This window comes from Hyaloscypha bicolor (assembly GCF_002865645.1).
Source record: "Hyaloscypha bicolor E unplaced genomic scaffold K444scaffold_129, whole genome shotgun sequence".
NCBI lineage: Eukaryota > Fungi > Ascomycota > Leotiomycetes > Helotiales > Hyaloscyphaceae > Hyaloscypha > Hyaloscypha bicolor.
Window position 1 is genome coordinate 640,257 of NW_020194631.1, and position 20,910 is coordinate 661,166.

The 20,910-nt window shown below is 51.0% G+C and overlaps 10 protein-coding genes across 10 annotated transcripts; 6 read left to right on the forward strand and 4 right to left on the reverse strand.

The window, feature by feature from the left end:
- Nucleotides 1–1,384: 1,384 nt before the first annotated feature.
- Nucleotides 1,385–5,976, reverse strand: K444DRAFT_539060 (P-type ATPase-like protein; the record flags this gene model as incomplete). The annotated part of the gene is made up of 3 exons (XM_024875589.1): nt 1,385–2,246; nt 2,297–5,463; nt 5,512–5,976. 3 exons carry the CDS (start codon nt 5,974–5,976, stop codon nt 1,385–1,387), a joined length of 4,494 nt encoding a protein of 1,497 aa, XP_024731614.1.
- Nucleotides 5,977–8,171: 2,195 nt separating this feature from the next.
- On the forward strand, nt 8,172–10,204 carry K444DRAFT_539565 (uncharacterized protein; the record flags this gene model as incomplete). Its single annotated transcript, XM_024875639.1, has 2 exons — nt 8,172–9,527; nt 9,575–10,204. 2 exons carry the CDS (start codon nt 8,172–8,174, stop codon nt 10,202–10,204), a joined length of 1,986 nt encoding a protein of 661 aa, XP_024731615.1.
- A 209-nt stretch (nt 10,205–10,413) lies between these two features.
- Nucleotides 10,414–11,217, reverse strand: K444DRAFT_634413 (vacuolar ATP synthase subunit E; the record flags this gene model as incomplete). The annotated part of the gene is made up of 3 exons (XM_024883739.1): nt 10,414–10,564; nt 10,617–11,125; nt 11,185–11,217. 3 exons carry the CDS (start codon nt 11,215–11,217, stop codon nt 10,414–10,416), a joined length of 693 nt encoding a protein of 230 aa, XP_024731616.1.
- Nucleotides 11,218–11,581: 364 nt separating this feature from the next.
- K444DRAFT_597776 (uncharacterized protein) lies at nt 11,582–13,659 on the forward strand. Its single transcript, XM_024878502.1, has 2 exons — nt 11,582–11,739; nt 11,800–13,659. The coding sequence occupies exons 1-2, from the start codon at nt 11,698–11,700 to the stop codon at nt 13,294–13,296; spliced, it is 1,539 nt and encodes a 512-aa protein (XP_024731617.1). The 5' UTR covers nt 11,582–11,697; the 3' UTR covers nt 13,297–13,659.
- A 200-nt stretch (nt 13,660–13,859) lies between these two features.
- K444DRAFT_111730 (uncharacterized protein) lies at nt 13,860–14,494 on the forward strand. The gene has a single exon (XM_024870328.1). The coding sequence runs from the start codon at nt 14,026–14,028 to the stop codon at nt 14,410–14,412; it is 387 nt and encodes a 128-aa protein (XP_024731618.1). The 5' UTR covers nt 13,860–14,025; the 3' UTR covers nt 14,413–14,494.
- Nucleotides 14,495–15,212, forward strand: K444DRAFT_111739 (uncharacterized protein). Its single transcript, XM_024870329.1, has one exon. It carries the CDS (start codon nt 14,577–14,579, stop codon nt 15,060–15,062), a length of 486 nt encoding a protein of 161 aa, XP_024731619.1. The 5' UTR covers nt 14,495–14,576; the 3' UTR covers nt 15,063–15,212.
- Nucleotides 15,213–15,353: 141 nt separating this feature from the next.
- On the reverse strand, nt 15,354–16,170 carry K444DRAFT_634415 (SRF-TF-domain-containing protein; the record flags this gene model as incomplete). Its single annotated transcript, XM_024883740.1, has 3 exons — nt 15,354–15,635; nt 15,686–15,820; nt 15,922–16,170. The coding sequence occupies 3 exons, from the start codon at nt 16,168–16,170 to the stop codon at nt 15,354–15,356; spliced, it is 666 nt and encodes a 221-aa protein (XP_024731620.1).
- A 1,085-nt stretch (nt 16,171–17,255) lies between these two features.
- K444DRAFT_634416 (uncharacterized protein) lies at nt 17,256–18,956 on the reverse strand (the record flags this gene model as incomplete). Its single annotated transcript, XM_024883741.1, has 5 exons — nt 17,256–17,573; nt 17,616–17,852; nt 18,349–18,434; nt 18,674–18,812; nt 18,936–18,956. The coding sequence occupies 5 exons, from the start codon at nt 18,954–18,956 to the stop codon at nt 17,256–17,258; spliced, it is 801 nt and encodes a 266-aa protein (XP_024731621.1).
- K444DRAFT_111858 (uncharacterized protein) lies at nt 18,948–20,075 on the forward strand. The gene has a single exon (XM_024870331.1). The coding sequence runs from the start codon at nt 19,160–19,162 to the stop codon at nt 19,754–19,756; it is 597 nt and encodes a 198-aa protein (XP_024731622.1). The 5' UTR covers nt 18,948–19,159; the 3' UTR covers nt 19,757–20,075.
- Nucleotides 19,900–20,714, forward strand: K444DRAFT_539165 (tetraspanin; the record flags this gene model as incomplete). Its single annotated transcript, XM_024875600.1, has 3 exons — nt 19,900–20,065; nt 20,118–20,353; nt 20,439–20,714. 3 exons carry the CDS (start codon nt 19,900–19,902, stop codon nt 20,712–20,714), a joined length of 678 nt encoding a protein of 225 aa, XP_024731623.1.
- Nucleotides 20,715–20,910: the final 196 nt, after the last annotated feature.

Consider the following 20,910-nt stretch of genomic DNA (forward strand, 5'->3'; position numbering starts at 1 on the left):
TTGCTAGATGTTCGAAAGAGGTGGTGGTTGAAGGACAGGAGGGTGCAAATGTGGCGAATTCTTTACGAAGTGCGTTGGTAAATCACGAGTTAACGAGTGAAGGTGAGCCACACAATGGAGTACTGGGATCGGTGAAGGCGAGAAAGGTTCAGCTTTGAGCTGAATTGTTGAAGCCGGAGTCTGGTGTGTAAATTATTGGGTTTCGGAAGACGCGCCGGATGCGGCACACGAAATCTTTTGGTGCAGGATTTAGCTCAGCCTTGCGACAAGGCTGGCAAGTGCATTTCGTCGGAAGGACAAGAGTAAATAAATGTACCAGCGACCTGAAGTTTTTTTCTAGACTGGAGAGGAAGTCCTGGAGTAGTAGCGCTGAAAATGCAATAAGTCATTTGTTTCTTGTAAGAGATTGGTTTTACATTGTATTCGTAGTCAAAACCGATACTACCTCACGCTTAAGTTCATTTTAATCAGTTACTTTTAGGGCCAAATCGGCCATTATAGAGAAAAGTTACAGTCTAATGTTTATTAATTTGCACTATATAACTTTGCCCAGTGCATGTGACGCAGAGTGCTAGGTGAGGGTTGTCAGCTTGTGAAAGTTCTGTTCTTTCTCATACCATCAAAAGCATCTTGGGTGTCGAAAGTGAAGATGTCCATGATAGATGAAGCAGATTTGGCCTTATCAAGCTGTTGAAGTGAATTTCCTGGCCTAAAAGAATTTGTTGCAGATCACACGCAATGTCCCAGAAATATTTGGTACAATGGATCTTGACTCGGAGATTCGTAACCACTCAAACAACAATCTCAATGTACTGTACTAGGCCTTTAAGAACATTGAAGCGATGTACAACAGAACCAAAAGCCTCAATATTCACTCCATACTCAAAAGCAGTAACCTCAATGTTCTTTCCATACAATTATCGCCTGAGCCGGTAATAGTGTGGATAGACGCTGCGACGTTCTGTTACCAAGGTTGTTGAAGCTATTAAATGGCAGAAGGGAGTACGGAGGAGAGAAGTCACATTCAATCTTTGTTCAATTACCTCCTTACAGCCGCCTCATATATACAGAAAGTCCATTCGTTCTCACCATCCACCGTTGTGCATTACAACGTCACCAGAAAGAGAGATCTAGGGGGTATTCCCCAACCAAGCACATGCTGTCTTTGAAAACCCAATGGCAGAAGCACGTCTCTTTCCAGCCAGAGACACCTGAACGCCTTCGCACGAGAATAAAATGCAGAAAAAACACCCAGTCGTAGATCGCTCATGCAGATCATCAATGCTCAGAATTTCCCCTTTTATTAACAAAAGAGACAGTAGTGTATAGTACAACCCCCGCTAACCTGGATGCGTGTCTGGCGAAAATCATAGCTCGTAGCAGATCACTGCGACATATCGTTTCTCCTACTTCGGATCGGGCCAAAGGAATGACTTGACTCCAATCGAGTCAGAAGAGCCGCAGAGGTAAAGTCATTGCTCTGCTCAAAACTGGGCCGAATGCGGTCCATAGATTGTCGCATCCTGTCGAATGATGGTCTTGCTCTGTCCATTGATGGACGAACTTGACGTTGTTCGATGGAGGTTCGATGTCTCGTGAAATCGGTGCCGTCGCTGCCCGTGTGACTTCGGGTGTTGTGTGTGTTGGCCGTAGCGGCTACTGAAGGGGGGTAAATGGGCCGTTGATCTTCGTCAACACTAGGATAATAGGCATGCTTACTCGGCTTCGCGATATCGGAAGATGTTGTAGACTCCTTTGACATTGAATCCTCTGGAGAACCACCAACATCGAGATAGGCAAACTTCCCTTGCCGAACTTGCTCGCGGACAATGTCAACATCGTATGGGAAGTAGATTTTTTGAATGGTCTTGATGCAGAAGCGAGGCAACAGGGATAAGATGACTGATAGCGCTGTTACGGCCCAAAAAGTCGGTTGGGCGAAGACTTGTGGTGCAGCTTTGTAGAAGAACTCAGAAGATTTGAAGGCTGAATAGACTCCTGTCCAAAACCAAACAAGCAGGATGCTCACGACCACGAGAAGGAACATAAGCCAATCCCATCTGTACGTGTTGAGCAAGATGTAGGTATTGATGGCGATGACCGCTGCAGGTGCGACGTAAGCACCGAATCGTTCCCGGTCGTCAATGCTCAAGCCGTTGTCGGTGACCGCATTGGCAGGGAAGAAGAGGCAATAGGCCATGAAGAAGCAGATGACCGACTGGTAGAGTCCATCAACCATGTAGAGCCTGGAAAGGTTAGCGTAAGCAGGTAGACAGAATGAAACATTAATACTAACCAGAACTTCGTCTGAGTCCATTCCAACCGCTCAATACCACGCCTGTATAGTTGGGGTACAGCGAGAGAAACCTTGTCACTGACATCCTGGTCCAAGACACCCATGAAAATGACTGGAAGGGACGTAAACGCCAAGTTGAATAGTAGGATATAAGTATAGTCGTAGAGATAGGTCATGTCGAAGTTGCAGAAGATTTGGTACCAGAAGATTGTGAACGTCCACATAATGTTCTTGTAAAAAAAGTTGGCAATAGTTTCTCCCAGTCGGCGATATGACCAGCGGCCATGGACGAGAACCAATCTTTGCAGGAAACGGAATTGGCCAATGGCGTAGTCTGCTGACATGACAGCTTGCCGCCCTTCTTCACCAGCAATACCAACACCGACGTCGGCTTCTTGGATCATGGCGACATCGTTTGCTCCATCGCCCACTGAAAGGGTCATGACATCCAAGCCTGACTTGACCATGGAGACAACAGCAGCCTTCTGTGCTGGGCTGACACGACAGCATAGGACCGACTTGCACTGCTTGCAGAGTAAAAGGAACTTTTGACGGAGTTGCTCATCTAAGACAAGTTTCAGGGAATCACCATCAATAACAATGGCATGAGTTGGTGCCGGAGGTTCGTGAGTCTTTTTGGCAGCCACAAGCTCTTCGTCAGATCCGGTCATGTTGAAGGAAGCTAGGTGCTTGTCGAGCTCCTCCTCGGCACTGGAAATCTGCTCGTCCTCGATCTTCAGAACGATGAGTTCCATGTCATTATTGAGGAGATTGCAAGAGAAGCCAATGTTGATAGCAGTCTCTACCTTGTCCCCAGTGAGGACCCACAGCTTGATTCCGGCGTCCGCGAGGAGGGCAATGGTGTCAGGAACACCTTCCTGAAGACGATCTTCGATAGCTGTTCCTCCCAACAATGTTAGGTCGCGCTCGATCAGATCGGAAACGGCCTCTAGCCTGTCTTCTCGGTCTACAATGGCGGCAGCAGCTATCTCGTGCTCCCGATTCCATGTCTGGTATTCCTCTTCGCCTAACACTTTTTGGGCGATGCAGAGAGTACGCAGTCCCTCGCGGGCGAACATTTCCAAGTGTTCGGCGGTCGTTCTACGGAGCTCAGACTGCTCACCACGCTTTAAACGTGAGTATATCATACTATCGGCGCCTTTGCAGTACAAGATAATTTTGTTGTCTGGCATCCTGATGATAGCACTCATCCGTTTTCGGGTCGAATTGAATTCGAGAGTGTTCAGAACCTTGAAAGTTCGCTCCTCGCCCATTATGTTCAGTCGAATGCCATCAGGAGAATTTCCTAGAACAGTGTAGCCAACGTCACGAGCAGTGGCGACCAGTGCCGCCTCATCGGGAGACTGGGCTTTGAATTCGATGCGTGGGGGGTCGCCAGGGATAGTGTCGGAAATGACGGTGTGACACAGGGCAAGAGCTAGCATGAACTCTGCATTCGCTTGTTGCTGCTCTTTTCCAGTCGCGCCGGAGAGGTCAGAGATGAAGTCTGGTGCCACGAAGGTCAACTCATCGTCGTGGAGATAGGGGTTGTCATGAAGCTTTCGAATCTCCTCTAGCATCTTTGCACGTGCTTGAGCGATTTCTTCACGAACTCTTGCTGATTCCTTCTCGACATCTATGCCTTGTCGTTTCTGCATGCCAGCTTGGGCTTCGGTATATGCTTCCCCGTAAGGGACACCATTGATGGTTGCTTTCTTGAACTCCATGACGTTCTGAGTCAAAGTTCCAGTCTTGTCCGAAAATATGTATTCAATCTGACCTAAGTCGTCCGAGATGTTCCAGGATTTAGGTGTACATGGATAGTCGATTTTGTCGTAGTACATTTCGGTATCGCTGTAGATGAAGAAAGCTTGACAGGTCTTGATGATTTCGAGGGAAATGTACAACGAGATGGGAACCAGATTCTGGAAAAGGATGACGGCAGCCCAGAAAGTGATGAACCCATCTAACGACGGCTTGCCTCCAATGGAGCCAAATTCGAAATAGTCAATGGAGTTGTTCCCTTCGGACCACGTGATGCCTTGAATCAATCCAGAAACAAAACACATGAGGAACAGGACAATGAAATTGTAGATGACATTCCAGTTTAGCTCTCGGACAATCCGAGAACGTTTACTGGGCGTTATTCCAGCATTCATCATGATCTTGGTGTCGAAGCCAGTGAAAACAACAACTCCAAGGACCCAATCTGTATTTCGAAGGTTGCAGCCTCTGAGAAGAAGATTGTTGATGGAGATTGGTTCCACCATCTCGTCGCCTCGAGCACTTGGAGACTTCGAGCTGTATTGGGTCCAACGAGTAACACCGCTGTATTGATAAAGGTTCGGTTGGGGAGCCTCACTCTCAATTGTGAATTGAGTCTTCTCGCAGTCACGGGCATGCTTGATCTTTCGCCCACTTCGGAGGGCATGCCTGACCTTCAAGTTCGTTTCTCCATCCAAGTTCTTGGTTTCCACATAGCAAGCTCCATCCGGATCGGAAGTGGACAAAATTACGACGTCGGCTGGAATTTGATCATCGTTGTAGATTCTTACGAAATCTCCCACTTTGACGTTCTTCCAATAGTCTTGGTGGAATCGAGCCTTACCAGGCGCTTTCAAATTTGGGTTGATCAAGCTGCCAAAGTTCTTGGCGGCAGATGCCCCTCCTCCCTCGTATGAAAATGCGGTTTTTGGTCGATCATGGTCGGGTAACTGCAGGCCGTCTGAGAGGGGCAGCGGAGATGGAACAGGAGTCATCTGAATATTCTCCCGCGCCGATTCGAAAGATGTTCGCTCAGTACGGGCCGAGAAGGCTGACGCCCGCCTCGTTTCCCTAGTTTCGTATGATTCTCGTGGCTCATCCAGAGCTCGCGCAGCATACCGCTGCCCTGGGAGCTCCTTCTTGCCCCTCTTCAGCTTCTTCCAAACGGTCGCCATACCGCGGCTTGTAGCTTTCTTGAATCGCCTCCACAGGGAGATGTCATCGTCGCTGACGTTGACATTGTTCCAATCCAGGAGTCGGTGGACTGGAGAGTTGTTCAATTCGATATCAAGGATCGTCCTTCGATAGTCTTCGATTGCGTCCTTTACCGCAGTAATGAACACAATCACAATCAGTGGAACGGCGTTCAGTCCCGGATTCGAAGCACCGAAGATGCTGAAGAACTAGAGCGCAAATTAGTGCTGTATAGCGCAATTGAGTGATATACTTACGGCCAGGATAATTAAGAACAGGAAGTAAACATTGGCGATGTTGTGGAATTGGTACCAAATGTTCTTCGGAACGAAGCTGATGGGGGTGTACTTGGCCGTCCGAATCTTGTTCCTCCGGTATTGTGCGATGGGATGTCCTTGCTCGTCCACTGCATCTGGCGGCAGAGGAATATTGAAGTATACTTTTCGGGGGCCTTGGCCATCCCCAGTGTCTGAGGGTTTCTCTTCTTCGTCCTCGTTCGGCTCTTCCTGAATCCCTCCAAGATCTGTGCCCATCGAATCACCTCCTCCGGAATCCCTCTTCTTCTCACTGTTTTGTGAGCCACGGTGATTCAGGCGACCAAGAATCGACCCGCGTTTTTTGTTCCCCTTCTTCCCCGTCAGCCTTTGAGTCGCCCATCGTAATCGCTTCGTTGGCGTGGGTGCGAGCTCTTCCTCTGGCTCTTCGTAACTGGGCGGCGCCATGACGATGGATTAAGAGTTGAGATTGGGCCACGCCCTCTCGGGGAGAGACAGATCGTCCTCCAGCTTCACCCGACCCAACACTCGATCCAGCGTTCGTGGTGATGTGTCGTGAGAATATTTCTAGAGCCAATCGCCTCCGTGTCGTCTCGAAAAGATCGAAGTGGTGAAATCTACCAACGCTGACGAGATCTCAAGCGGAGTGAATTTAGTCGCAGCAGGAGGGAAACCGGAACGAGCGGATCGCGTCGCCGCCAAGGAACAAACCCGTTTCTCAGCGATCTCTCACTTTCTGCGGGTCGGAGTGCAGGAACGAGGTTGTATCGTTCGCTATGTACAGGAATTCGCTGTAGTGAGGCCAGTAGGGAGGATTGGGGTTGTGGAAGCTGAATTGAGCTGAGGAGTGTCGTAGATGTCAACCAACTAGAAGGCCCCTGCGCGCGTTGTGCTGATTAAGTTCCAAGAACCGATTATCCGTATCCGAACCCAAAACGAATGGTCAGTAATTTGCAAATGGGATTCGTTTGGCCGGCCAGCCTGAAATTGAGGGAAGTCTTTCAATATGCGAGACTGCTACGAGAAGAAAATCCTTCTGCGGGTGGCAAGGTGTTCGAGGGAGAAGGAGGCACCGCCGCAAATGAGGACTTGGATGCTGACAGAGATCCCTTCAACATCCACACACTTTTCCAGCAAGCCGGCCGCCAAGGGGCGTAATGACAGCAACGACGATTACTGTACTGTACGGAACTGTACAGTGCAAGTAGCACGGGCTAAAGTGTCCTTAGCCAGGGAGTCTGGGAGAGTCTGACAGGATTCGGCAGTGGCAGGGGACAGCACACAGCAACCAGCTTTGTAAGAAAGCGGACTTCACGACGGCCGATTCACGACTTCTCCCTGAGGCCCTTGTTAATTCCGGTGCGATGAGTGGCTTGAGATGACAAGCGGATTGTGGGAGATCGTGCGAAGCCTATCAGCGAGTCGAGCGCCGGCATTTATTTGGGGAGGCACTGGGCTGGGCATTCAACGCGATGGCAGGGCGTGGGGCGTGCAGGGCTGGCCCGGCTCGAGGATACGGAGTACAGTACAGACTGTGCAGACGATGCAGACTGTACAGTACACTTTCACTTCCACCTCCTTCTCCTGAGTGACATACTGTAGTGAGAACGTGAGATCCTTCGAAGGTGTTCCACGTCGCCTGGTCGCTTGGTCGGCCTCAAGGACGCAGATTCAGAAACCGATGCTCCCAGCACTGCAGCAGGCCAGGACTCCCTGCGGGGGATCAGTACTCACATCAAAATTAAGAATTCGTAGTCCGTCCCAAAACCCGGCCCCTCCAGTGCCTCCACCCAGCACCCACCCTTTTGCATCCGGAACGCGAGGGCCTCATTTCACAACGTCGCCTCTCGTCTGCTCTTCCCCTTAAAGCCGAGCCCGCGCTCGCACTACGGAGAGCGGATGCAGCAATCCTCCGAGAGCCTCCTCTGGACCCTCCTTTTATTATCTCGGCGTCCGAAATAGAGGCCGCTGCTATGAGCCGGCAATAATTATTCACTTGAGAAATGACTTTACTCCACCCGTTCCGGGAGACCTTTTCTCGACGTGCGCTCAAGACTCAGATGGGGAACCATGCACATCATGATGTCAAAACGCCGAAAAGCCCAAACGCCTGTCAAACAAAGGGGAGCTCCTAAGAGCTCAAAGCGCCAACAGCTTTGCATCATGACGGCACACTATTCAATGACTTGAGGCTATAGGGTGAAACCCACCGGGTTCTATCCTCTGAGTACGGAACAATGCTCCAATGATGCCCATTTCCACCCTGATGGAAACATGACGGATGAAAATCTGGGTGGTAACACAAGTGGGCTGAGTCACGTGGAGCTATGCGCGTAAAGACGCGAGGCAATCGCGTCCTGACTTCATCTATCAGGAGCCTCATCTAGCCTCGCCATCCTTTGAGATGCGACGACAGATTCACTTGACCGCGAACCTTTCATTTGTACAAGGCTAGTTCCTACCCGTAGTGAATCATGCCGCCGGGAAACAAGTCCATACGTGACTTCTTCAAACCTTCGCAGCCCGCTCCGAAGCCCGCGAACTTGCCAGTGTCTTCTTCACAGCCTTCGTCGAAGGCAGCGCCTTCACGACCGACCACCAAACCTTCAATTGCATCGAGACCCGCAATAAGTCCGTTGGCTATGGGTCAAGCAAAGTCCTCCGTGTCAGCTGATCCCGATCCGCCAAAGTCTTCGGTAAAACCTAATGCTCCCAATCAAGGAGGATATACCTCCAGTCTATCTCCTCCATCTACTAGCGGTAAATTGCTTGGTCCTGGGTCTCCACCACCAGCCAGTGAACCATCGTCGAGTACTCTGTCTGGATCCTCAACAAGTGACCCCTCACCGCAAGCTAGCACACAATCACCGAGCCTCGTGTTACCACCGCAAAAAGGAAATGTTCCATTCCGCTCGGTATCGAGCAATACCTCATCTGACCGAGTGATACAAAATTCGGATGATGAAGATGAGGATTCAGATAGCTCACTGGAAGATCTCTCGGCATTACTTGCAGCCAAGAGCTCTGAAGTCCGGGCAAAGCAAGTGATGAATAGGATCACGCCTTCCACGCCACCAAAGCATCCAGCAAGCACTGTTAACTTTCACATCTCGCCCCTACCAGTATTGCCAAAATATAAATTCGATTTGAAGTCTTTAGTCAGTCGCGCGGAGGACCACGAGGCTATTGAAGCAAGTTCGAAACGAGTCAAGGCAATGATGGCTTCGAAGGACGAGGATGAGGATACAGCCATGTCTGACCATACTACAGAGCTGGCGAAATTCCCTCACGGTGCATTGCTGGGATCGGTGGTAGCTGGCAGAGAGGATCTGGAGGCTTACAAAGTTACCCGAGCCATCATGCGAACAGAAGCGACCGCGACGGAGAAGCGTTGGTATTTCTTCGATACGAAATCCAACACACCTAAGCCTCAACGAACGCCTTTCCCAACCAAAGCTGTCCCAAAAAACTGGAAGAGAGAGCTGGTAGATCCCAAGATAAGATACCAGACTTTCGTCTCTGGCTTTGCCGAAAATTTGGTCTCACTTGGTATGAAGTTACCAGACGAGCTTTTTCTCTGGATGTTGGATGAGGCGTGCTTGGAAACAAGTGATCCACTTCGGACCTCTTACATGGGTACCATGAGGGAAAGCACAGAACAGATCCAGCGATTGCTAAGTCCGGACTTGGTCAGAAAAGTATTTCAGCGTCTTGGGGGAAGCTCCGCTGGCACAGAGATTGCCCAGAAGATTGTCCTGGTTTCAAAGCTGTCTGACCCGTATTCTAATAGAGATTGGGCAAAGCTGCTCTCAATCATCAATTTCTTTGGCCAAATATCAAGGTCACTCCAACAAAAAAGTAGAGCGAGTATCATGTGTACACTTCTGCGGATGAGTGTGGATCAGGTGGTTTACGAAAACGTCGACCTGCTTGATTCGGTCCAAGGCACGGTTAGTCGCTTATGCAAGCATACCCCCGATGAGGATTGGAAAACATTTGTATGAACCTGCTTCCCTCTTGTCAGTAAACAACTAACAGGATAAAGTGTCAAGAGGTCTGCAAACCGTTATTTGAGTGCATTGAGCAGCCGACTCTTCGTCTTAAGATCGTGGACAGCATATCTTCAATTACTCCCCGCACTCATGACCTGAGAAGAAGGCTGGCCATGTGCTTCTACTTTGACAACATTTCATATTCGAAAGATCACTCACACTTTGAAATGGATCTGGATGCTTTCATCAGACGTCTTGATGATCCTGACTTCCACACAAATCCTCAGACTGACTACCGGGAGCTTACGGCTCTCATATTACTCCTCGATATTGCCGTCGACGACGGACGCTCAATGAATCTCGATCTGTCTGACCCAGCAGTTGAGAAGAAGTTCGATGAGAACATTGAAGATTTCGGTGCAACTATCAAGGATATTATGAGATCAATTGGCAATCCGGGAGCCGCTTTTATCTCAAGAATTGAGGCCAAAGAGGTTTTGGAGTTGGTCAGCCAGAGAGTTTCCGATACGCTGCGAAGCAAACCCAAACCTAAACCCAAGCAAACGTGGTTTGAAAAGGAGAAGCCTGTGGAGAATCTCGAGTCGGAGAAGAAGGGTATGGACAGTTTCGTTTCCAGAACGAATAAGATTGGGAGCGGAAGCAACACTCAGAATCTAAAGTAATCAGCGGGGAGTTTGCATCCCATGGTTATGAGAAATAGGAGCAATCGATCGGAGGCTCCAAAGCCATGGTGGTTTCAGAGTATCATACACTTTCTACAAGCTCCACCGAAACCCCAAAAGTAATGCATAGCAAATTCATGCACTCAGCCATTTCCGGTCCCCTCCTCATCCATATTGAATGCCTCGTCAACGCAAAAGCCATTGGCCCACTAGTCGTAAAACTTTCTGTTCTCGTTCTTGCCAAACAACGTAGTCCGTATCGAGGGTAAGGCGGCATCCTGCAACAGCTTAAGACGCTCCTCGAACGTATTGTTGATATCAATCTTTCCACCGCCGCCAACAATCGAAAGGCCACCAGGACTGCAGAGCCATTAGCCTCTTACCAAATACCCATAAGCTCATGTAAACTCACCTTCCCTCAGGCTGCGGATTCGCCTCATCAATCTCCACCTGAATATTCTTCCCAACCTTCTCTTTGTACTCCTTACACGCATCCGCAATCGCCTTCCTCAACACCTCATAATCCGCCTTCCGGCCCCTAACCAACACCTTCCCCTCATTCAACGCATAAAAACCCTCCAACATCAAATTCTTCAAGATCGCCTGATACTTGGCCTTATCCTTCGTCGCCGCGCCCAACTTCTTCTCCGCATCCTCGAAAATCCCATCCAGCAGTTCCTGCCGAGCGGAGAGGACCTTGAGCCGAGTCTTGTTCGCAACGGTCGAGCGAGTGATTTGCTGGGACATCTGTGCTTGCTTGAACTTCTTCTCATAGGTCGTGTCGATGGACTGCGTTTCTTGGCGCACCAGCTTCGACTTCTCGATGCTGAATTCTTCGTCGGCTTTGATTTCTATCTCGCGTGCCTTTTCCATGGCTTCTTGCTTGATGAAGGCCGTCATTTTCTTGAGCTCTTGCCCGACCTGGCACAGCTTGTTAGAAAGGGCAATTGGAGGGCGAGAGGGGGAGGGGACAGGAGTACCTGGTCGTCGGACAAGGCGTGGGATTGAGACATCGCGGTGGTTTGAGGGGGTGAAGCTGGGAGCCGGTGGACAGGAGCTGTGAGGTTGAGGAGAGCTTGAGCTACGATAAGAAGCGGCAGGCAGGGTAGCTATTAAAAGAGGCTAGCGCGTCACATGATCTGGGTTATGAATTGTGATTGTACAGTCCTTGTACATGAAGTCAATTAACTGTTCCACAGCTTGAAATTTGTGACAGTGCAATTGCCATGTTCTTCTCGTCATCCTTGAAATGATAGCCAAATTCCATGCTGGAATCGTTAATCTCCCTTGACCGTGGAACAGCCTTGTCCAGCAAGCGAGACCTGCTGGTTAGATGCAGGTCATTCGGCCTTGACCGCGGTTCTCGAACCACATACTCTCAGCTCTCACCAGACGCCGCCCTTTTCTCTGCAATTCTCCTCACAACGCACTTTTCTAGCGGGTCGTGATACCAATCTTAACCAAATGAAGCCTTGCGACACTGTCACTGCGTGATGGGAAACCTTGGCGACCTGTCGCCAGGAGGAAGTGTAGCTGTACGTCTCTCCCTCCACTCCCTCTCCAGCCTCACTCATTGACACTTCTGCCACCTACAGATAGGAATTCTAGTCGGCCTACTATCTACGAGTATCCAGAGTCTCGGTCTGACCCTACAACGGAAGTCCCACCTTCTGGAGGACGAGAAAGACCAATATGAACCGCGACGACCTCCTTACAGACGGCGGCGATGGCAGCTGGGCATGGGGATGTTCATTATTTCGAACCTGGTGGGGAGCACGATCCAGATAACAACTCTGCCATTACCAGTGCTGTCGACGCTGCAAGCGTCAGGCCTGGTCTTCAACTCGATATGTGCCACCTTGATTTTAGGGGAACCTTTCACTCGCTGGTCTTTGGGAGGAACGATGCTGGTATCGAGCGGTGCGGTGCTGATTGCTATCTTCGGCGCAATACCGGAACCGGCGCATAGTCTGGACCAGCTGTTATTATTATTAGGGAGGAGGTCCTTTGTGGTGTGGATGGTTCTGCAAGCCATCTTGGTTATAGGAATCATAGTGCTTGCGGGATTCCTGTCGAACATAAGCATATCTTCAAGTCCGCGGATACGGCTGTTCAGAGGATTGGCATACGGCAGTATAAGTGGGATCCTGTCTGCCCATTCGTTACTCGTGGCGAAGTCAGCGGTGGAATTACTGGTTCGCACAATCGTGGACAGAATCAACCAGTTCAACAGATGGCAATCTTGGGCCATTCTACTAGGGCTCGTCTTCCTCGCGCTCACACAACTCTACTACCTCCATCGGGGCCTCAAGCTGGTCTCTACGAGCGTCCTCTACCCCCTCGTCTTCTGCATCTACAACATAATAGCCATACTCGACGGCCTCATCTACTTCAAGCAAACGGACCGACTGAGCGTCCTACACGCCTGTCTCATCGCCCTCGGGACCGTGATCCTCCTCTCTGGTGTCCTGGCCCTCTCCTGGCGCCTTTCAGACGATCAAACTCAACCAGCAGTCGCACAGTCCGCACTCGCCCCTGGTTTGGGGTTCGTGGAAGACACAGACAATGAAGAATACTCCGACTCCTTCAACGCCGACGAAGAAGCCGCCATAATCTCCGAAAACCAAGCCCTCCTGAACGGCGAGCCCATGATACCCACCACCAAAATCGACACCGTGCTTGGAGCCACGCGTCCTCTACGAAAGACCGTCCGTCTGACAGAGGCCGACGAGATCTGGGGCGAGCTCGAAGACTCAGACACAAAATCAGTAACTCCTTCACCACGACCGCTGCGTCGTGTCTCAACTACTCTCCCTCCCCCAGCTGTAGGAGACGGCGCAGAACCAGATGAATCAACCTCCCTCCTCCGCTCCAGCACCAGTTTAAGCCTGAACGCACGAAGAAAGCGACGACGCTCAACTGGCTTTCCGGGCTTCATCCCTCGTCCTTCGCCAAGAGGATCTAAACGCCGCAGTACGCAGACGCAGGATGCGCTGGGCGGCTTCTGGAAAATGAGGTGGTGGAGGGATAAAAGGGGGAAGGGGCCTGATCCGGGGGGTGAAGGGGATGCTGGGCCAAGCGGTACGATATGAGTGGGTTGTGTATAGATACATCTGGATGAGATGGGAGAGCTAAACTGCATTCTGGGTTCATGAGGACTGGCGCTAGATTTCAATTGCAAGGCGAAGAGGAGTTGGGATTCCCGTTGAACTGTCATTGTACGGATTGGGTGAGGAAAGGGGTGAGTGTGCGATCTATGATCCTGGCTCAGAACAGGACAGGACAGGATAGGGTAGCATATACGGAAGAGCTTGTTTCTGGATTGTATAGAAGTCAGCACAAGAGGACACCCTTTCCCACTGTCCCACGCCAACTTCCTGATCCCAACTTTATTCTCTTCTTCGTTTCGTTTCTCCTCAAAGGACCTCCACCTTGGTGGCAAAACGTGGGCAAACAAGCTCCAAATTTTTGTTCTGTTTTGATATTCATCACCTCCGCCCTCAAGTCACGAGGTCAAAAAGTATGTGATACAAACTCCGATCCCTTTCCTTCCTACTCAGATAAAGATCACATAACACTCCTTACTCAGACGAAACCTCCAGCCCTTTCCATCCAAAATGTAAGAAAAATTCGCTGTTTTAGTCTCCCTGGTGTTTATAACTTCAGACGAAAGCGAGGAACGGCACTGGGATCCATCCATTCCACACCGTCACGCCAGGGAAAGGAAACCAACGTTTAATTTACAACCCAGATTCAACGTCCCGTCAAGTGTTGTAGCCAGCTCGGTTGGGACATTCAGTTCCACGCCTAAGTAAAGCCCAATGTACTATACAGTAAGTATATCACGTGAACACTTCTTCTGCAGCACTTTGCGAATATCTTCAACCCCCAACCCCAAACCCAACCATCCTTTCCCTTTCAACCTCGCTACAACCGCACCTCCCACCTCCCAACACCCAAACTCCGTTTTCTTGGAAAAAGCTCAAGCACAACCCATACCCTCCCTCCCTCTTGTACAACAAACAACACCCCCACCCCCACAAAATCCCCCCTCCTCCCATTACAAAAAAAAAAACTCAAAGATCGTGCATGCATGCAAGGCTTTGCCAACCCGCCCAGATTGGGTGCACAGATACACGACATGCTGCATCCGCTCTACTCTGTTCCCCAGCCTCAGTTCCCTTCCCCGCGGTAGCCAGGAGATGTGACATGTACTGTTCTCTTCTCTTCGTCTCGTTGTTTGTCCAACCAGTCCCGTCCCATCCGTTCTTCCGTCTGTCCGCCTGTACCTTGCCGACCCGTCCTGTGCGAGCAAACAAAACTTTGTCCAGACGTCATTTCATGAGAACTTTTGCACCTCCCAATTTCGTGAATGTCCCAAGATAGTTTTGGGACAAACGAAAATATATCTGGGCCAGATATTCAAAAACACAATGAGATGAAAGTCACAATTCGGACGAAAAGAAAAAATGGCAAAATCAAAGATCTTGTCTTATTGATAATATCACCGGTTGATCAGCAAATCCCGCTTCGCCATGCGCACCGGCGAAACCGAAAAGAGACTGTGTTCTGTACTATACATCTGAAGAGCCTGGAACCCCATCCCGCCGTTCACAAAGAGCAATCAAGTCAAGGCCAAGTCCCGAGCAAAGAGGAAACTGCCCATCACAAATGCAGTAGTCGATCAGACCCGATCCGATCGATATCCGCGAATATGCAGCCAGCCGGAGAGAGAAAGAAGAGAAGAGACATGCTGACGATGATATGCAGCTCTCCCTCCGACCCAGTTCCCTTCCTCCCCGTTCCTCGACCAACTCCCTCCATGATACCCCGTCCAAAAAGAGTCTCCTTTTCTTGAGAGATCCGAGACGTACGAGCCAGTGAGAGAAATTATCTCATTATTTGCGTAATGTAGTTTGCGATTTTTGTAGAGAGAAAACGGGAGAGAGCTCTGTGCATGGAAGTCAAGGTGGAAAAGAAAACCCATATGAAGACACCAAACACCAATATGACAAGCAAGTAACGTGAGGAGTTCCCGAGACCCGCAAGACACGAACGTTGTTACGCGCAGATTAGTGTGTCGGGTATCAGTGTAAAGAGTAGCTCGGTCCCCGCTCGTATACTAGGATCCACCGGCGAAAGGTTGGGTTTATGCTTGATGCGAGTGTTGTTGAGGGATACCAGCCTGAGGTGGCATGTAACCACCGCTTCTTTGCTGTTGAGCAACGTAATTTTGGTATGCCAGGGCTTGTTGTTCCTGGAGGGTTTGAGGCATGTACCCTGGGTGCATGTTCGCTTGCGGTGGGATGTTTGCACGGTTTTGTTGCTGTGGAAGGTGTTGCGGGGTAGGTTCTTCAGGTGAGTCGACCGCGTTCGAGTCGTCGACGCCGTTCTCGCCATTGCCTGCGGGTTCTGGAGCATTCAAGCAGGCCTAGTACAATCAGTAAATGTTTATTGAATCAATTGGCGATAGCGACATACCTGGATCAGGTTCTTTCCTTCAGCCTTGGTGACAAGAGGTTGAAGCTTGGGTGTTGTGAAAGTATAGACCAGACCAGTCTCGGAGACAACGAGCAGGAGAACTTGGGTGCCGGTGAGTACAGACAATTCGTATGCCTATGAAGGGGTATCAGTACGGGTTTCGTGAAACAGAAAACAGGGATTGGCGCGACAGCGTGATGTCGCGCAGTCGCGTAGATGAAGCAATTGATACTGACCTTCTTCATGATACCAGCCTTCCGCTTGGAGAATGTGATGTGACGGCGCGACTTGTCGGTGATGAACTTGATCTCAATCTTTCTTCGCTCGCGTCCGGGCTTATCGTCGTCATCGTCATCGTCGTCGGCGGTCGAGGGCCGTTGACGTTTGATGCCGCGAGACTCGCCCACCGCATTGCCGTTTCCGGCAGTGTGCTCGTCGAGGGCAGATGGCGATCCTTGGTCGTGTTGGTCGGTGATGTCGGCCATTGTGGTAAGATCTGTAAGGTATGACGAGAATGACTCTTTTGAGTTGCGTGCCGATGACCTTACTGCTTATGGGGGTGGAGAGGCTGTTGTCCTGTTTTTGTCGCAGATACCTGGTCGCGAACAGCTGGATTGAGGTTGGCGCGAGGGAGACGCCGAGAATTCAGCCTACAGTTCGAGACTGGAGGTGCGAATTGGCTGGAGGCGTTGCGACCGTTTGGGGAAATGTTCCTGGGGCTGGTGTCGTGCTGGGCTGGGCTGAACTGGGCAGCTGGGGAACCTGAATAACAAACAGTGGGATTAATGATTGATCAGGCAAGGTGTGAGTGAAAGGGCTGTGGTGCGGGTGCGGGATGGCAGAAAGAAGAATAGATTGAGAGCACAGGCGAATAACGCAAGGAAAGATGGCGGGAGGCTGGGGGGGGTGGGGGGTGGCAGCGGCCGACGGTCGAAGTGGTCGAGGCGGCCCTAGGCGGCGTCGCCAGAGCTAGAGCTCGGAGCAAGTACGTACTCCCTACTCCTGCACTGCAGTCTGCAGCCCGTGCAACGCGGCGCGGCCAGCGAGGAGCAGACTTCGATAGGCGTGCTGTGCTGTGGGTGTGTGGTGCTTGGTGCGTGGTGCTTGGTGCGTGGTGCTGTATCCGGTCGTTTTGGGGGCTGCTGCAGCGCTTGCTGCGTTGTGTTTCCTTGGGGGGCCCTGTCTGCGGCACCGAAGACCGGGCCTGTGTGACGCTGCGCTCGCAGCTCGCTGCACAGGAGCCCTCCCTCCGCACAGCGGGACCAGGCCGCGAGGGCTGGAGCGAGGAATGCGGCCACGGCGTTGGTGCGAATAGTTTGTATTTGTTCCGCGTGCGCCGGTGAACATCGGACGAGGATTGATTAATTGCTGTCCGAAGAGTGCTGGGCACCGGGAAAGGAGAACATCTGATGGTGCAACTGCACGCGCTATTCTTGGAACAGATCAGAGTGGTGGCTGCATTGAAACAGCGACGATGGCGCACTGCGCGATCGCACTCTGCAGAACTCGATGTGATGGCCGCTGTCCATCACTTCATTTCGAGTTCTGCCGTTCCGCTTGCTCGGGCGGCTCAGGGGGCCTCCCCACCCCCCTCCCTCGGCCTCAGACTGCGGTGAGCTTTTTCGAGGAATGAGGGGTCGAAAGCCCTGTCAGGGGAAGGGGGAAGGGGGAAGGCTGCGAGGAGGGGAGTTTCCAGTCTGCACCTGGCATGAGATCGCCAAGTTGGACTGTTTGAGTTGACTCGGCCCCAAAGGGGTTGGTCACTCAATGGTTGCAGCTGCCGCGCTATTGCGGAGGCGGCCAAGCGCTCGTGCTCGTGCTCGTACTGGAGCGTCGCGATGTGGGAGGTGCTGTGCTGTGCTGTGCTGTGCTGTGCTGTGCTGCTGTGCTGGAGAAGGAAGAACGGCGCAAAGAAAACGCGTCGACATACCTGATTGAGAGACTGTTGATCCGGAAACGCAATCCTCCTCTCCTCTCGTGTAATCCAGCGGGTCGGAATGGTGCTTGTGTCGATGTCGCTGTCGTCTCGCTCGCAGGGATTGTGTCGTGCTGTCGACTCGTCTTTGGACGCGCTCTCAATGCCAAAATCCAAGTCGGGGCAAGTGGCAGTTTCTGTTTTCAGACAGAGGATTCGGTCGCCTTTATTAAGGATGGCGCGCCTCTGGGCCTAGCGCTAGTGAGTAAGCAGAGCAGAGGAAGGCAGGAGGCAATTGCCGAGGGGGCGGAGGAGGCGCACGTGAGAGCGGGGGATCGCGGGGTCGGAGATCGCGAATAGATGGCTGGGAAGATGGGAGATTGGCTACTGTAGTGGCAATCTTGGTGGATTTCGTTGTTGGAGTCGGGGTTGGAGTCGTTGGTAATGGAAATCGCAGGTCGTTGTCGTTGTTTGTGTTGATATTAGGAGGCCTGAGAGTTTGATTGTGTCATAAATTTATCTAGCGAAGACGGCGACGGCTCAACGTGGCCGACGCGAAGGATCATTCACTTCTTCGACCTTTGGAGAAGCAGCCACCGCTCCGCTTTCGCCGTTCTTGTCTTTTCGAGAATGTATCTGGTACCTGTTTGTGCTCTCATGTGGTGAGATCCTTCGAAAGGGGCAAACACATTCTCATTCGAGGTGTGCATTCAGGGCCGAGTCGATCGAAGTGACATTCATCTCGTACCTGCATACTCTTCATGAGGGCGGACGCTGATACTCCTCTCAGGTTCAGAGTGAATACAACAATTGGTCCATTTAAATCTTGTAAACCTACTTGCAATTAGAATAGAAGTCCATCCTTGGCAGCATTCCATCTGCTCGCGTGTGGCTTTCTCGTCTGGAGGTGGCGCTGCTTCACATTTCTCTATCGGCACGGAAAATTTCTCCGACTCCCTTTGCTTTTCTTAAATGTTGCGTGGGATATAATCAAGAATTCCCTTCCTATCAGTCGCTGCCCTATTGTTTAATCAAAAGAGGGGCTGAGCAAATGTAACGGGAAGGATGAGTACCTTTCCCTTTCTTCCTGCGCATAAACTTCAGGGCTGCATGCCCCTTATCAAGTAATGGAGTGGGGGGTATACTAAGATCTCCACTTAAACTAGTCTGAACTTCCAAGTTGGATGCATTTTGAGAGGTGTTGTCACGTGACTGGGAACATTCAACATCTGCATTGCCTTGTTAAAGATTTACTCCTTATACTCTACTAGCACCAAACTGTCCCAAGAGGGTCACTTATTGTGCTACAAAAAGGAACTCCTAGATGTTACAAACATTCCCCCAAATCAGAAACATAACGTGATGTTTGTCACGTGCATTATAAGGTTCCACTCCTCCCTTTTTTTTTTATACTGTGTGGTCAGTCGAAACTACCACCTCAACTCGACAATAGGTTATGGCTTCCCTCGACCTCAGCTTTCTTTAAGACAATCCAGAAACCATCTAGATACGTGATTATCACGTGCAGCCTAAATGCTCCCCCACTGCGGGCCATTTCAATGCATCTCTCAGTCCACGGCTGCAATCGAACCATTCATACCTCAAGCTGCTACAGGCATGTCACGACAAACATCTGCACCAAGCCTCGAATCATCAGTTCCACGCAACCCATGAGAAAATCCCTATCAAAATTAACCAAAAGTCTAAACATGGACGTCCTTTATCCTGGCTCCCAATCCCTCCCCCAAACCAGCACAACGGTTCTCGCGGGCGGCGCAACCAAATCGAACCAATGTGGTCACCTTGAACGAATCAGCATCCAAATAGACCTGCGATTGGTCCGTGCCGAGCCAGCCCTGCCGAGATTCTCTGCCTCAGAGTGCGGCCCTCGTGAAGCAACTCCAAAACACCAAACGTCGAGGATGGCGACATCCTGGCGCCAATCCCCACAACCCAACCTGCGACATCCCCAGTTGGCACGGCCAGACCCTCACAATGCAAGTGCGTGTGTTTCCGCCTCTCTTCGTTCCAATTCTCGCTGTGGCTTCTCGATCTGTCTGTCTTTCACTTTTTGTTTCCTCTATTCTCTTCTGTACTTCTCACTTGTTCTTGCCAAGAACAGGCTTGCTCTTTCCATTCAACGTCACTCCTTATAGTTCGAGCCTGCCTACAGCGAGGCCTTTGCAGAGTTAAATTAGACGCCGGTCGTCATTGTTGGAGGAAGGCCAGCACATCGATCTTCGAATCCGAGAAACGAGAACGAGCCTCCCGTCCAGAACGATAGCAGCCGTCGTCCAAAATGCAGGACAAGATCCTCGCGACATACGTCCTTATGGACCTCCTTTTCGTCGTCTGCGGTGGATTGCTGTTGATCTTCGCGTTGGTTACGAAGTCGGAACTTACACAAACGCCCACGATTCAGAATGTTGCTACAGATCTATTACTCAACGTGTGCCCGTTGACAGGTGTGTAGCTGAAACCGTATTGTGGATGGATGGTGCTGATATGTGTCTGTAGCTGCGATCGCGAACTCCGTCCTCGTCTTCTTCACCTTCCTGGTCTCCGTCCCAGCGATGGTCGCGCCAATGACCCGCGGCTGGCTCAAATTCCACGGCTACCTCGTCGTCGTCTGCGCGATCTTCACGATGCTCATCGGTCTCACGATCTGGTTCGATACGCTCAAGACCCGCCAGAACCTCTCGGATATCTGGAATGTGCAGCCAAACACCACGCAGTCGCTTCTGCAACAGCGGGTGCGTCCTCCCTTCTTCCCTCTCTCTCGCAGCAGATACGTGGAAATGGGAGAATGGGAGAAGAGGGAATGCTGACATGATATAGTTCAACTGCTGCGGCTACAACAACGCCACCTCCCCACCATTCTTCGTCCCCGACTCCACCTGCCCGAACCCCCTCGCAGCCGCCGCGAACATCGGCTGCGTCACCCCCTTTGTGAGCTTCGCCAACACCTTCCTTGACACCATCTTCACGGGAGCATTCGGTATCGTTGGTGTTGACGTGGCGCTTATCCTCACCACAGCTATGCTGCTCAAGGATCGCAAGGAGAAGGAGAGGTATCGCCATATTGATGAGAAGCAGGGTACTGGGTCGTTCTAAGGGAGGTGAAGCGTAATTTCTGGGATGTGGAAGGTAAAGGGGATGGAAGATGAAAGGGGGGTTTACATTGGGTATGGAGTATTGTAGATTGGAAGGGTTTTGTTCAGTTCTGTATACAACATTGAGTGTTCTATTGATGTGTTTTCTAGCTAGGCCTAGGTTTTAGAGTATAAACTGTTCAAAACATCGCCCGAGT

Coding starts and splice junctions, on each gene's coding strand:
- K444DRAFT_597776 (XM_024878502.1), top strand. CDS start 11,698: ATGGGAAACCTTGGCGACCTGTCGCCAGGAGGAAGTGTAGCT. Junction 11,740..11,799: donor CGCCAGGAGGAAGTGTAGCT/GTACGTCTCTCC, acceptor TGCCACCTACAG/ATAGGAATTCTAGTCGGCCT.
- K444DRAFT_111730 (XM_024870328.1), top strand. CDS start 14,026: ATGTACTATACAGTAAGTATATCACGTGAACACTTCTTCTGCAGCACT.
- K444DRAFT_111739 (XM_024870329.1), top strand. CDS start 14,577: ATGTCCCAAGATAGTTTTGGGACAAACGAAAATATATCTGGGCCAGAT.
- K444DRAFT_111858 (XM_024870331.1), top strand. CDS start 19,160: ATGCATCTCTCAGTCCACGGCTGCAATCGAACCATTCATACCTCAAGC.